Source organism: Hemicordylus capensis, chromosome 3 (genome assembly GCF_027244095.1).
Source record: "Hemicordylus capensis ecotype Gifberg chromosome 3, rHemCap1.1.pri, whole genome shotgun sequence".
Lineage (NCBI taxonomy): Eukaryota > Metazoa > Chordata > Lepidosauria > Squamata > Cordylidae > Hemicordylus > Hemicordylus capensis.
The window spans coordinates 249,715,928-249,732,033 of NC_069659.1; the positions used below are offsets into that span (position 1 = coordinate 249,715,928).

Genomic DNA, 16,106 nt, shown 5'->3' on the forward strand with positions numbered 1-16,106 from the left:
ATTAATCTTGTCTGCCTTTTAATGATAATTAAATCTTATTGATCTGTCAGCCTCCCCTGAGTGATCCCCTGGGAGAAAAGCAAGCCAAAGATAAAGATAATTTTTCCACACAGTATGCAAAGCAGTGCAATTGTACATCACATCTGAACAAGGGAGTTTACTGATTTTATTTCCTAGAGGAGAATCTAGAGGACACTAATACCAGTAATTGGCATTTAATATCTGAGGGCTGTTTTTTTTTTAAAGGGAACCTTGAAGAATAAATATTTTGAAAGACTGTAGAAGCAGAAATAAGTAGAGGATGAAGTCCACAAAAATAAGTAGAAAACTATTATTGCATCAAGCTTTTCATTCTAATCATTCTGAGCCAATGGTTATTAAACAGCTTCAAATAATAGAGGGTCTTTTATTTCTTTCCTTCTGTTTGAGACAAGTGGTCTCAAAGAGAAAAATCCACAATAAAATACACTATATAAATCTTTATGTCTCGTATAGGAATAGACAGCTTGAAGGGTACCTACAAGCAAATATCTGAGTAATGGGAAGATGATACTTACATCTAGAAGTGTAATGTTGGAAGTGAGGTGGAGAGGAATAAATCACCATGCACATTTGTAACTGAGGTCAGATCCTGTGTCTGACAAAGTGGAGTCTAGGCTATAAAAGCTCATGCAACAATAAATTTGTCGGTCTTTAAGCTGCTGTGGGACACTGTTGGTTTTACTACTGCGGGCTAACATGGTTACTCCTTTGAATATACATACTTGTATATTTCTTTGAAAGGGAATAAAACAATGATACTCAAATATAATGTAAGGGATGCAAAGAAATCAATATTGAAAGATAAAGCAAATTTTAAAAAAGCACATAAACAAACCTACTGTTTTCCAAGTGATTTCTGTTACTACAGGACCAAATTATATCATTACTGGGTATAAATAAAATCCAAGACACAGCAAACTTATACAAATTATAAATAAACAGTTTTATGGATTGAGTTACTATGGAAACATCTTGCCATGTTCAATACTACTAATTACTTTTAAAAGCCTGTTCTGCATGCCCCCCCACTTCCCCCCCCCTCAGGAAACACTGGTACAGATTCTTTATATAAATAAAAAAAATGAAACCTTCCATAGATGAAGCTTCCCAAACCACTTTTTCTGCTCTGCCTTCCGATACTGCCCTTAGTTCTTGACTATTGACTCTGAAGCCCTTCCCCCTTATTTCTGTTAGTTGTCTCTCTTTTCACCATTTAATTCTCCCTCTTTCAGCCCCAACTTAGTCAAACCCTTATTTTGCTGCCCCTGCCTTATCCACTTCAAATCCCCCTCTACTTGATAGAATCTTGCAACTCCCATAGCTCAGGAGATGGGGTCACAGCTCAGTCATGGAATATTTGCTTTGCATATAGGAAGCTGCAGGTTCAGTCTCTGGCATTTCCAAAAAGGCTGGCAAAGGCTCCCACCTGAAACCCTGGAAAGCCGTTGCCAGTCAGCATAGATAATACTGACCTGATTGGACCAATGATATGACCCAGAATAAGGGAGTGTCATACCTTCAATTTCCCCAATACTTAGAGCCCCTACTACCACTCTTGTGAACTCACATTGACCTTGCTCATCTCCTTTTGGAACTTCAAATTCTAACAGAGAAAATAAAATGTAGAAACTAGAGTCTAACTATTCCATTGTGACATGGAATGGGAGCAATACTCAGGGAATAATCATTATTTCAGCTCAAACACTTCTTCTCTTGGCCCCTTTCTTCAACTCTTATCTTCCTTTAAAAATTAAAACAAGGAATAATTGTAATCTGCCTGGGATAAAGTATTTGGCTGGGAGAATGTGTTCCATTCTGATCTCTCTATTGTTCAATGGGGATTCCAATAGTTATGGATGGATGCCATCGGGAAGGGAGATAATTTTTCTGTGTCACAGTGGGTAGAATGGGGAGTGTGCCCACCAAGGATCGCCATCCTTGAAACAGAATTTAAGTTTAGAAGAAATGCATTAAGGAGATGAGGTAATAAAGTGTGTTTGTAATTAAACAGTGATGACAAGCAATTATGCACATTTAGTAAAATTTAGAATTCGTTGTTATTTGAAATAAAGTAAGAAAACGCAGTTTAGGGCAATGATCTTGAGCATCTTTAACATGGAGGCTGAAATCCCAAACCACTTACTTGTAGGGTTCTTTTTTAAAAAACCAAAAAGTCTTATTGATAATATGTGGACGCATGTCAAAGTCAAGTGATTTGTGGACTACAACTGCAGTCCACATAATAAAGCACAACAATTACAAAATAACTGCTCATTAATTTTTGTGAAACAAAGCCATTTTATTTATTTTTTATTTTTTTTAAACACCAATACAGAGACACAAAGTTTTGCCATTCTTTCCCAGGAATTCACAAGGGTGGTTTAAAAAAAAAAAAAAGGTCAATAATATGTTACTAAGCATTTAAAGGGAAATGTCAAAAAATAAATGGTATGTGAAATCACACTTTTGACATAACATAGTTAACAAATGCATTTTCAAAAATGTCAATCATCCTAAGTTTAATTTAACAATTTCAACTATATATAAAACTTTCTGCAGAAATGCACTTATATAAAATTTACTTTTCTCAAAAAGTGCAAAAAGGATTCCTAGTCCGAATTATCATAACTGTCATCCCCATGAGGTCAGCTTTCTTTAGGTGGTGTGTAACTCAGCCTCTAGAGACATACTTGATCTATATTAAATAATATATATCTAGACACAAGATTTACAAGCCTATAGCTCCTAATCTGCAAAGTAATAAATTCTGGCATGGGGTTAATGTTAACAGGCACTGGGGATCCATAATTGTACCTAATAAATGGGCTTTCAGAGCTTAGGGCTTCATTTATATGGACACAAGCATCTGGATGGAGTTCATCTGCACTTCTACGTAATCTCTCATTTTGGGGTTTATTCAAGGTTAAGCAACAAAAGTCAACATTTCAAGAACATTTGTTGGGTTACCTTTTAAAAAAACTGCACAATAACTATAGTAATGTTATCAATGTAGATAGTTTAACTTCTGAGACAAAAAGATTTGTGTCTTTGGCATTTGATTGTACATAAAAATCCCACAGCATCTAGATGGAGGGAGTTGGTAATAGATATAGCTACTCCTGAGGAATATCACATGTAGCATGAAACGTGGATAGTGGAGGGGGGATTCCTCCAAGCCTTCCCTCTCCTACATGACACTCCTGCTCCTATAGACTATGTGGACAGAACAAGGGAAATTAGCAGATGAATGGAGCTGAAGCACACCTTGGCCTTAGTCTTCACCTTGGCAGATTTACAGATATTACCTGTCTCATTTACTTACATAAATAACACACAGACACACTAGGGATGTGCAAATTGATTTGGGTACAAATCAATTTGTACCCGAATCTAGCTGATTCGGGTGATTTGGAGACAAAACAAATAAACCCTGTGCTCCATTGGCTAGATTCACGTACAAATCAAATCACGCCTGATTTGAATCGATTCAAGATTCTGATCCCTCCTATTAATTCCCTAAGATTCCCACCTTTCATTTTTAAAAAAAAGCTAAGCTCTATCCCTTGTAGAAGTGGAGTTATGGAGCAAAATGTGTGGTCACTATTTTTCAAGTGTTTGGATTCTTTGGTGTATAATAACCTTCCCTCAATGAATCCCTATAAGGATTCATTACACACTTTCATTTCTTCTATTCATTTTGACTGTCTTTTTGACAGTGCCAACAGTCATCCGCCATGTGCCAACTACACCCCACTCCTACCCGCAAGGCAGTGGGGTACTACTCAGTTTATGTACTAGGAATTTTTTCAAGTGTTTAGGCTCTTTGGTGTCTAATAACCTTTCCTCATAATGAATCCCTATGAGGATTCATTACACACCAAAGAGGCTAAACATCTCAAAAATTCCTAAAATAAAAACTGAGTACTCAGTGGCTTGTGGGTTTTGGGTTAGTTGGAACATGGGATGTCACTAATTCCCCACCTGCAAAGCAGTGGGGTCAAAATGAACAGAAGAAATGAATGTGTGTAATGAAAACACCAAAGAATCTAAACACTTCAAAAATACCTTAAAAAAATAAACTGAGTACCCCAGTGTGTGTGTGTGGGGGGGGGAGGTTGTAGTAGACACATGGCAGTTGTCTGTTGGCACTGTCCAGTGACGGTCAAAATGAACAGAAGAAATGAAGGTGTGCAATGAATCCTCATAGGAATTCATTATGAGGAAAAATTATTATACACTTATACACGAAAGAATCCAAACACTTGAAAAATAATGACGGCACATTTTGCTCCGTAACTCCACTTCTACAAGGGCTAGAGCTTAGCTTTTTTTCTTTTTCTTTTTAAAAGAAAACTGGGGATCAGTGTCAAATCGAATCAAAAAAACTGATTTGTGCACATCCCTAACACACACATCCCAATATGTAGGTATAGCTCAGCATTATGATGATCAGGTCTGTAACACATATTATACGTGTTAAGAATCAGCAATGTTGGGCAGCCAGGACCCTGAGAAGAGCCTGCTGCCAATCCCTCAGGCTGTCTCTGATTTCATAGCCTTTATGTAATGGTGACAAAGTGATCTCCTTTCTTCTATCCCATTCATATATGATCCACCATGGATCCAACACTACATGACTGAACTCTTCTTTTATGTCAAATAGAGAACACCTTTGGGGATGAATAGCATATTTACTCAAATAGAAGACAACTCTGAATTTAAGATGGCCCTCTTAAAAAGAGAGGTTAAATACAGGTTATACCTGTATGTGCCCAAAAAGAATAGGACTCTGAATTTAAGATGCCCCCCCACCCAATTTCTAACACCAAGTAACTTAGAGAAAACCCTAGTCTAAATACAGTACAATGGTGTGGGCATAGGAACTGAAACACAGGAAACATCCTGGATGGACAGGCCAGATTTAACTTTATTATGGATTGATAGAATTTAAAATATAAAACAGAAAACATTTAAGATTAATACAAAAGATAAAAATCATAATAGAGAAAAACACATTAAAATTTAAAAGTTCGGTTTCAGTTAAAAGCCTGGGAAAATAGGTACATCTTCAGGGTCCTCCCAAAAAGAAACAGAGAAGGAGATGCTCTTATTTCAGCAGGGAGCGCATTCCAAAGCCCTGGGGCAGCCACAGAGAAGGCCTGGTCCTGAGTTGCCACCAAACAAGTTGGCAGCAACTGTAACCGGACTTCTCCAGATGATCTTAATCGGCGACAGGGTTCACAACAGAGAAGGCACTCTTTTAAGTAACCTGGACCTAAGCTGTTAAGGGCTTTATAGGTAATAACCAGTACTTTGTATTTCGTTCAGAAACACATTGGCAGCCAGTGTAGTTCTTTTAGAATTGGTGTTATATGGTCCCTTCGGGTAAACCCAGAGACCAATCCGGCTGCCACATTCTGTACCAATTGTAGTTTCTGAACTATGTACAAAGGAAGCATAGCCTAGGAGCATAGGAAGCTGTGTATTGTCTACACGGACTGGCAGCAGCTTCTCCAAGGTTGTAGGCAGGAATCACTCTCAGCCCTATCTTGGAGAAGCCAGGGAGTGAACTTGAAACCTTCTGCTCTACCCAGAGCAGCTCCATCCCCTAAGGGGAATATCTTACAGTGCTCATACATCAAGTCTCCCATTCATATGTAACCAAGGTGGACCCTGCTTAGCTAAAGGGACAAGTCATGTTTGCTACCACAAGACCAGCTCTCCTCTCTGTAGTGGTTTGCTACCACAAGACCAACTCTCCTCTCCTCAGCCCAACGCAGCGTGCATTGCAGTCGTCACACCTAGAGATTACCAGCATATGTACCACCATTTTAAGGTCATTTGTCTCCCGAAATGAACAAATCTGGCGTATCAGCCAAAGCTGATAAAAAGCACTCCTGCCTACAGCCACAACCTGAGCAACTAGGGAGAGGTTGGGATCCAGGAGCAATCCCAGACTATGAACCTAATATTTTATATTAGTGTAACCCCATCCAGAACAGGCAGATCTAAACCAACTCTCAGATCCCGACCCCCTACAGACAGTACCTCCATCTTGTTTGGATTCAATTCCAGCCTGTTATCCCTCATCCAGCCCAATATTGCCTCCACTTAGGGGGTTCATGCAATTTCCTGATGCAGTTCATATAGATAAATAGATCTGGGTGTCACCAGCATATTGATTGCATCCCAGACCAAACTTCCTGACGATCTCTCCCAGCGGTTTCGTGTAGATGTTAAAAAGCATTGGAGACAGTATGGAGCCTTGTGGAACCCCACACTTTAGCTCTCATTTTTCAGAACAGTCTCCAGGTGACACCATCTGGAATCGGCCAGAGAGGTAGGAGTGGAACCACTGTCAAACAGTGCAACCCAATCCCACCTCCTTCAAGTGACCCAGGAGGATACCATGGTCAATGGTATCAAAAGCCACTGAGAGAGCCAAAAGGATCAGCAGAGTCACACTCCCTCTGTCAAGTAGCCAATTGGATATCATCCATCAGGCTGACCAAGGCAGTCTCAACCCTATAGCCCACCCGAAAGCCAGTTTGGAAAGGATCTAAATAATCTGTGTCATACAAAACTGCCTGAAGCTGAGAAGAAACCACTTGCTCAATCACCTTGCCCAACCAAGGAAGATTAGAGACAGGTCTGTCTCTAGCTAACTCTGAGGGATCCAATGCAGGTTTCTTCAAATAAGGTTGAATAATAGCCTCCTTAAGACAAGGAGGCATCCTGCCCTCCCTCAGAGAAGCATTTATGATATTTACCAGACCGTCTCTGATAATATGACTGCCAGGTGAAATAAGCCAAGTTGGGCATGGGTCAAGAGGGCAGGTGGTGGGGCATACAGTCTGAAGCAGTTTGTCTACATCTTCAGAAGTAACAAACTGAAAATGATCCAATTCAATCCTACAAGAGTGGTTGCTGTGCACCTCTAAGACAGACTCTGCAGTAACTGTGGAGTCTAGTTCAGCGTGAATACAAGATATTTTATCTGCAAAAAAGTTGTTAAAAACATCACAGTGAGTGACAGATGGTTCCAAGTTCAAATTTGGTGTGGAGGGGGCATGAACTAGCCCCCTCACAACCCTAGACAACTCAGCTGGATGTGAATTTGCAGAAGCAAAGCGAACAGAGAAGAACTGCTTCTTTGCCGTCCACACTGTTCAGAGCATAGATCCTCAAATGAGCTCTCTGTTGCAATCTATTGGATTCACGCTGAGTCTTCCTCTACTTGTGCTCAGTCATCAACCTTGCGGCTTCACCTGTAAATGGCTTTAAAGCTATTTGCAACTATTCTGAGCTGCAAATCCTGAAAAATATTGCTCTAACTTCCTGAGCAATCTCAGTGAAGCTCTCACTTCCTGAGCTTTATCACATCCTAGGAGAAATGGCTGCAAGCTACATCTGAACGCTGTCACTGCAGTTTCACCTTCATGGAACCAGAGTTGAGGGAGGAAGCTCCTCCCTCACTCCAGCTGCCAGTGGCTGCCATGCTTGTTAAAGAAGGAAGCCCTGGCAGCCAGTTTCCCCTCCTTTCTACAGTCAGCACGACTGCAGAGAGGCAGCTCTCAATTTCGTCCAATTGTGGACAGGAGAGTAGGAGGAGGGGTGCTGCTGAACTTCAAAACGGATTGTGAGGAGCTCAAAAAGGATCTCTCCAGACTGGGGAAGTGGGCGACAAAGTGGCAAATGCGGTTCAATGTTAGCAAGTGTAAGATGATGCACATTGGGACAAAAAACCCCAACTTCAAATATATGCTGATGGGATCTGAGCTGTCGGTGACTGACCAGGAGAGGGATCTTGGGGTCGTGGTGGACAGCTTGTTGAAAGTGTCGACTCAATGTGCCGCAGCTATGAAAAAGGCCAATTACATGCTAGGGATTGTTAGGAAGGGGATTGAAAATAAAATGGCTTGTATTATAATGCCCTTATACAAAACTATGGTGCGACCACACTTGGAGTACTGCGTACAATTCTGGTCACCACATCTTAAAAAGGACATGGTAGAACTGGAAAAGGTGCAGAAGAGGGCAACCAAGATGATCAGGGGCCTAGAGCACCTTTCTTATGAGGCAAGACTACAACACCTGGGGCTTTTTAGTTTAGAAAAAAGACGACTGCAGGGAGACATGATAGAGGTCTATAAAATAATGCATGGTGTGGAAAAAGTGGAGAGAGAGAAATTATTTTCCCTCTCACACAACACTAGAACCAGAAGTTACTCCATGAAATTGATTGCCAGGAGGTCTAGGACCAACAAACAGAAGTACTTTTTCACACAATGTGTGATCCACTTGTGGAACTCTCTGCCACAGGAGGTGGTGACAGCCAACAGCCTGGATGGCTTTAAAAGGGGTTTGGATGACTTCATGGAGGAGAGGTCTATCAATGGCTACTAGTCGGAGGGTTGTGGGCCACCTCCAGCCTCAAAGGCAGGATGCCTCTGAGTACCAGTTGCAGGGGAGTAATGGCAGGAGAGCGGGCACGCCCTCAACTCCTGCCTGTGGCTTCTAGAGGCATCTGGTGGGCCACTGTGCTAAACAGGATGCTGGAGTAGATGGGCCTTGGGCCTGATCCAGCAGGGCTGTTCTTATGTTCTTAACCGCAGGTCCAGTGCTTCAGCGTTACATCCAAAAGTGGAGTCTGAAGAAGAGAAGACTAAGGGGAGATCTGATAGCCATCTTCAAATATCTGAAGGGTTGTCACATAAAAGGATACACTTGTTTTCTGTTGCTCCTAAGGGCTGAACCAATGGCTGAAATTACAAGGAAGCATATTTCCTAACTGTAGAGCTGTTCATCAGTCTGACTTGTGCTGGAGGTTTTCAAACAAACTGGATAGCCACCTGTCAGGGATACTGTATCAGTTTCTTGCACTGCGCAAAGTAGCTGGAGTAGAAGATCCCTTCCAGATCCCTTCCAACTCTAACATTCTGTGACTCTACGATTTGTGCATTCCTTGAGCCTATCCCGCCTCCCTACTCCACAATTCGTTCTCTATTTCGTTCTCTCCTCATTCTTTCTCATATCCATTTTACCTTTCTTTCTTTTTAAAAAATTCGTCTCTTGCCCTCTTAATTTCTGGAGTCATTTCTCCTTGGTTCTAACTGTTATTCCCTTATAATTTTTTATAATATCAATTTGGTTTCTGTTGCACTGTCACATACTTAACATTTTTTCTCAAATGTATTTTATTGGTCCACAATCTTCCAGCATCTTCCCTGGAATCTTAATTAAAGATTCCAACAGTTAATTGATTCTAGTTTTATTTTAATGTAAACTGCCCTGAGCTATTTTTGGAAGGGTGGTATCGAAATCAAATAAATAAACACACACACACACACACACACACACACACACACACACACCCCATATCTGTGTCAGCAGATATGAACAGTTTTATTTTCAGATTCCATCATCTTTTCCCATTTCTCACTATCTCTGTCTACTTCACTTTGTAAGTACGTGTCTTCTGTACATCTCTACATTTCTGACATAAAGCTAGTACATTCTATATAATATTGAATATTAGTTGTTCCTACATGCCCTTAGCCCTTAGTGAAGGGTGGGCTACAAACTTTAAAAAAAAAACCACTCTAAAAAATAGTGTGCTGGGGATGATGTCAAATACCATATGATCAGGAAATCCAGTTAACAGGATTTCATTCATGTAAAGGACTTCCCATAGTCTGTTCCACACCTAAATCACCTCTCCTTCTTCCACTCTAATATCTGCCACAAGGATCCTGGCAACCCAGCAATTGGCTAAACATTCTTAAAATCACATACGATTCATCGTGCCACCTTAATTTCTGCCAGATGCCAACTTATAATGTATGTCAGCTGCTCAGGCCTAAGGATGGACTAGTGCACTGGAGACTGACTGGCTGAGTGACGAGGCCCACAGTCTGGTGGTGCAGAGGCCTGAGTGGCCTCCCTCAGAGACAGGTTTGCCAGACTGAAGGAGCCTGCCGACCTCATAGCAGCCAGTGGTAACAGAACAGTCCTCCAGAGACACCCAGTTTCCTAGGCAAGATGGGTTGGAGGCTGTGAAGCAACACTTTTGGAATCGCCTGAAGGTCCTGGTGTGCAGGAAGCAGGGAGCCCATGCCTGATCACAGAGGTCCTGGTTCAAGTCCCACTGTGCCTGATGATGTTCCTAGAAGTGTCTTTCCACCAATGGTATTTTTTAATTAAAACTTATATTCTTATTAATGTATTATTGCAGATTCATCCCACTCTTCTTCCAGAAGCTTAGGGTGGCATACATGGCTCTTATCTCCCCATTTTATTCTCAAGAACACTATGTGATAAGTAAAGCTGAAATAAAATGACTTGCCCAAAATCATCTGGTGAACTTCATGAATAAACGGAGATTTGAACCTAGGTCTCCCCAGTCATAGTCTGGCATTCTAACCACCATACCACATCACACCACACATACTTGATAAAGTATGATAATCTTTCAAAAAAACAAAACAAAAACCTACTAATGAAAAGTATGAAAATCTTAACACCACACATCAAAAACCCTCATAAGTACAGGAAATATGACAACTTCTTTTGTCCAACGAGTTTTATAACCGTTGCAGGGGTTAAGCAGCCTTTCCAACATTTAAAATGAACGTAACTCTTTGCAAGATAAGTTCCTTCCTATCTTAGCTTTGCTAGCCTGTTAAATAGTTGAATATCATCATTGTAATTTTCTTCTTTTATTTTAGAATGAACTTTGTAACTGTTTGATCAGAGATGGTCTCATCTTACACAAAAACACTCCCCCCGAAAACCAAAACAAAAAAGAAGCAGTGCTGACACATAAGCTATCAGTAATAATGAATTTGAACATAGTACTATACTAACAGCTCAACACGCAGCTGAGCTAATTTAGGATTATACTTCATCTCGTTACACAGCAGGATTTACATTATCCTCGTAGTAATGCAAACAAAATTCACGATCAGTATTCCTTTCTGGGGCACTTTGTTTTACTGCAGCTAACTTTCAATATGGCACTACTCCATGAAAAAAACATATGCTTCCAAATAGTTTAGGATTCTGCAATGATTTTTCTTTTAAAAATAAGAACACTAGCATGTATCTAAGCATCCAAACAGCACACCATCAGGCATTCTACCTAATCTTTGTACCAAAGACCTCACAGTGGTCTTTCAGCAACCCTGTGAGGGAGATTAGGTGAGAGAAAGTGATCTGCCAAAGGCCACCAAAATGAATTTCATAGTTGAGTTGAACTAGAACTGAGCTCTTCCCAGTCCAATTCTAATACTTTCTCTACTATACCAGTTTGTACCTATGCTACAAAGCATATCTATTTCCATACCCAGTATCCCAATAACTAATACCAATAATAATAGGCACACTTCATCGTATATCTAGGCCCTTTTCAGCCAAATTAATGTCATCAATCACTGGCTTAATGCTCTACACTGTATACCAGCATGGGAACCATTTAAAAAACTTTTCTACCAAGAATTTTAGATCTCAAATCATGCTTAAAATGTATGTAGCAACTATTTTTTAAAAGTACAGAGAAACCATATTACTAAGAACAAAGCCAGTTGAGCAAGGTTATATACTGTGGGGTTTACAAAGATTGTTGTAGTACACTAGACACTGAGATTTCAGCCCTAAACCCGCTCATTCATGAGGAAGTGAAGTCTCACCAAAGCCAAAAGAACACATAACATTCTGTCACGGTGGCATGCCCAATAACTAAATGTAAGCAATAATGATCCTTATAATCTACCCATAATATTTGTACAAAAGACAACAAACAGTAGTATTTCTCCCATTCCTACCCACAGAATTCTATCCAAAGTTTTGAATGCAACACTTAGGACCAGAATCAGGTCTAGGCATGGCCAGCCATAATGGGTGTGGCACCTGCAGCATCAACAGGTGCTTCTGAAAAGGAATCTGGAAACCAGGACAGAATTCTCTAAGATATGATATGATATGATGATATGATATGATATGATATGATAAAAGAGACAAGTGACTGAATTTGTATGAGGTATTCAAAAGAAGTGATATGCATTTGACAGCATCATATCTCAGGCATATTCTGAACTAATCTGTAATGAGTGAAAAATAATTGATCACATAAGACTGAAGAAATTTTATAAAACAGATAGTAATATATGTATTTAACTACTCATTGTCACAGCTTTGTGCAATGATTGGCTGACATCTGTGCTCCATTTGACAGCAGCAGATTAGTATTCTTTGCACACGTCCTTTCAATTCCTGTCTGTGTTTGCTGTTCTTTACACATTATACACAATGCATTATTTACTAAACTATAAACCTTCCAGTAATGTTAATAAGAAGCACTTTCCATATGCAACAGAGTTAATGCTAGATCCAATCATGGCTCGTGACGTATTATCTGTTTAAAGCAGCTTGTGAGTTGGAATAACCCTTTTGAAAGAAGCAGAAAATACTCCCTAACATGGTTTTCTTCCAAATGCTTAATTCACTATTTGTGTTTATTTCTTCATTCAGTATGTAATTTAGTGTATCTTTCCTATCTGTCATGGTAACTTTCTGGTTAACACAATTGTTCAGTAGCTGCATTATGAACTGCAAGAGTGACTGAGGACAAACCTCAGCAGCTGGTGTGTTAGCATTGCACAGAAATGTTTTTTCTTTACAAACAGCCATTTAGTAAAAAGGATGCTGTTGTCAGCACACAGACTTAAATACCAAGAGCAGCCAGCAAGGACTACGACATCCTTTTAAAAGAAGCAATCTTATTCTTTCTTATTTATTAAATGATTCAACATTGCAGTATGCCAGCAACTAATTAGTATGATCAGCGCAGCGCTGGACATGAGCAAAGGTAGATATCCCCCTTCGAGATGTAAAGGCACTAGCAAATATACATTTCATATACCCAGCCCAGAAATGTATTATCCCACATACTTTAATTGTCCTTTGATGGAACTTTGGCTTTCTACTATTGCACTAAAAGTCTTTAATGGCAAGGCCTGTAAACAGAGAATATGTCAGAGCAGACCCCCTTGGTCTTTTCAGTGACAACTTACTTTCTTCAAAGCAACCTCATATATGTACGGTGGAATACAAGATTGATAGCTAGCTACCAGTAAGTAAGGACCATAAGGAGACAGACAGACAGACACGCACACACAACTTGTGAAGTAATATACTCACCATTAGCACTGCAAAGTTACCAAAGTGAGTACTATGAAGCGTGGTAATATTGTCTGCAGAGCTAATTATGTGGCACCCTTCTCCCCACCAGCCTCCATGTCCATCTAGAAGGTCAAAATCCCAAAAGACTGCAATGGGGTTTGTACCCTGTGTAAAGTGCTTCAATGCTATAGTAAGAGGATTGGTGAGGTTTCCGATACTGCACCCATCTGCAAGAGGAACAAACTGAATTAGAACTATGAAGTGGAAAAATGCCTTATTGCTACATGCTCTGTATAGAGGTTTCATAAAATCTCTCTTACAGTGTTTGTGTGTGTGTGTGTGTACATGTACAGGAAAATAAATGGATGACAAAAATCCTTATCCTAGTCTATCAGCATAAAAGAAAGTACAGCTATCTACAAAAGTTTGGAACAGATAATATTAGTCATAATTGCCTTTTTAGTCAGTCAGTCAGTGAGTCTTCAGATAATCTAATGATCATTCATAAACTAGATGTACTGTTGAAATGCCCTGGATTCGTAATAGTAGACTATCGCTTCAAATAACAAGAACACAATTTCTTTGATATGATTAACAGCTAAGGAAATTTCATAGTCTGAAATTCACATTTAAATACCCAAAATGTGAGCAGCAACATGAATACAATTCAGAATCAAACAAAATGGTTAAAATTGCATGGGCTGAATAGTTAATCAAAAGAATAGCCTTTAGGCTATTACATTCACCTTTTAAAGCACCTGTTTCAGATTTAACAGATCAAGATCCACACTGATGACTATAAATATACATGCAACAGGGCTCCCCACTCCAACATCAATCTTAAATTATGAATCTCTAGGATTCGGTATTTCAGTGCCCACAGTGAAGATTAAACAAGCAACATTCCCCCTCCCTGGGCACCTTGACTTTACTTATAAACTTCAATAAGCAAGATAAATAATAGCACTGCGAAAGGTGAATCATATGTTTACAGCTGCAATGCTTCACTGAGGTCCAAGTTTATTTGAATAAAACTACATGGGTATGAATAACCCCAGACTTTCGTGTTAAAGGAGAGGCAAGTCTCCCATCAGCATACCTGCGTACTTCACTGCACCATTCTTTATATACTCTCATGTATAGCATAGCTTCCAGATTAAAGAAACAGAGCTCAACACTTACCTATTTTAATGAAGACAACTGGCGTTCCGACTGTCCTGTGCTTCCCATAATCTGCAAGGTTAGATGAGTTTGCAGTGCTCGGGAAGAGTTTTCCATTCCGAAAGGCAATAAACTGTAGCTTGCAAGAGGAGTTATCAACAGATTGCAAGGCTGGAGATGAAGAGAAGACAGACCGTGGCAAATGAACTGAAGCTACTGCCACAGCATTCTGTACAATGAGAGGAAAAAAGAAAATTTAAAATGCAAATCACAACAGGGCTGCTTTCATTATGTTTTAAACTCCTGTACGAGAAATGTACACTGCCTCTCTTCTTTTCCAACATACTAGAAGCAACCAGAGGAGCAGGAGCTGTAACCATGGGAATAGGATTGGTACAGTGCATATTAAAACAGAAAACGTTTTGATTGAATGTGCGAGTCTGTATGGTCAAGCTCCCTGCTGCAGAGGTGAGAATGGTTCTTACCATGCCTGCTACAGGGTCCATCAACACTGCAGATCTGATTTAAAGAGACAACCTCTACCAGGTTTTCTCCTTCACTTAAAACAGAATCAGACAACTTACATTAAAACAGATCTCTCTGAAAGGGTAATTAAAGGGAAATGCATTTTATTAATACAAAGAATTGCTTCAAAGGATGACTCCGAACACTGAAAAATGCAATGCAGTCAGTTTCTATTGCTTGAGAGACCATGAATTCATCCTTTTAAAAAACCCATTCATTCATTCCACTGTTGTAGGAAATACGTGTGTGTCACATACAGAGAGAGAGAGAGAGAGAGAAAGAGAGAGAGATGTGCTAAAGGAAAGCACAGGGAGCATATCAAGACTGTCAGAGTGCAAGAACAGTTCTAATTGTGCTATGTGTTTTTAGTTTTGTGATACAAAACACAGTACACACATGTGTGCAACTAAATTCACATTAAGCTGATTTTTCCCCCCTATTAGCCACCTCCCCTTTCTCTTTCACAAAAAGTGACCTTGCCATAACTAAACCTAGAGGCATGTATGAAGAGGGAAAAGCCCCCAAACAAAAGCAGAGCAGAGACAAAATAAGTGACTGCCTTGAGATGTACAAACTCTTGTATTAGCACACACTCACACACAGAATAAATAGTTTTTCATTCTCCCAGAGGCAAGATGCAGCTTCTGTGGCACATGATTAACATATATTACCCCACAGTTTTGTATAAACTGTCTTTTTCCAAACAACAAAAATAAGCTTTGCAAGCTTACAAATGTGTGATGTTACGATATTTATCAGCTGTGCTGAATTCATATGTGACAAGTGATCAGACAGACAGACAAAGCTGCAAATGGGGGGGGGGGAGGCACGCAAGCTATCACCCTGATAGGAGGAGACAGAGCAAAGCTTGAATTATGTGGGAGGGGTATAATTCAGAGCAGGGGTGTAGCTAGAATTGAGCGGATAGGTTGAAAGAACCCGGGCCCCCAGCTCCTGAGAACCCCCCAGCTCCACCCCTCCCCATTTTCTTCATTATCTCCCTCACTCCAAGGAGCCACCAGGAAGAGGGGTGAACACTTGCCCTCTCTCCCCTAGCTACGCCCCTGATTCAGAGGCTGTTTAAAATAAGTATCCCTTTTTGATAATGGGACAATATCATGCGAGACCTCACAGACTTCTCATATAGATAAGCTTATGCTTACATGCTGGACAGGTTTATCAGGATGGAACCAGAGCTC

At 40.1% G+C, this 16,106-nt stretch overlaps 1 protein-coding gene across 8 annotated transcripts in view; it reads right to left on the bottom strand.

Annotated features, from left to right (window-relative positions):
• Window positions 1–16,106, bottom strand: part of ADGRA1 (adhesion G protein-coupled receptor A1) — a 676,883-nt gene that overhangs the window by 125,601 nt on the left and 535,176 nt on the right. For 6 of the 8 annotated variants that reach the window (XM_053309873.1, XM_053309870.1, XM_053309872.1 and 3 more), the window contains 2 exons: window positions 14,404–14,611; window positions 13,240–13,448 (listed from right to left, as the gene is read on the bottom strand). In XM_053309873.1, coding sequence (XP_053165848.1) covers window positions 13,240–13,448; window positions 14,404–14,611 — 417 coding nt within the window. Of the gene's footprint in view, window positions 1–13,239; window positions 13,449–14,403; window positions 14,612–16,106 lie in introns of those variants that run through there. The other 2 variants (XM_053309878.1, XM_053309877.1) reach the window with 2 other exon arrangements.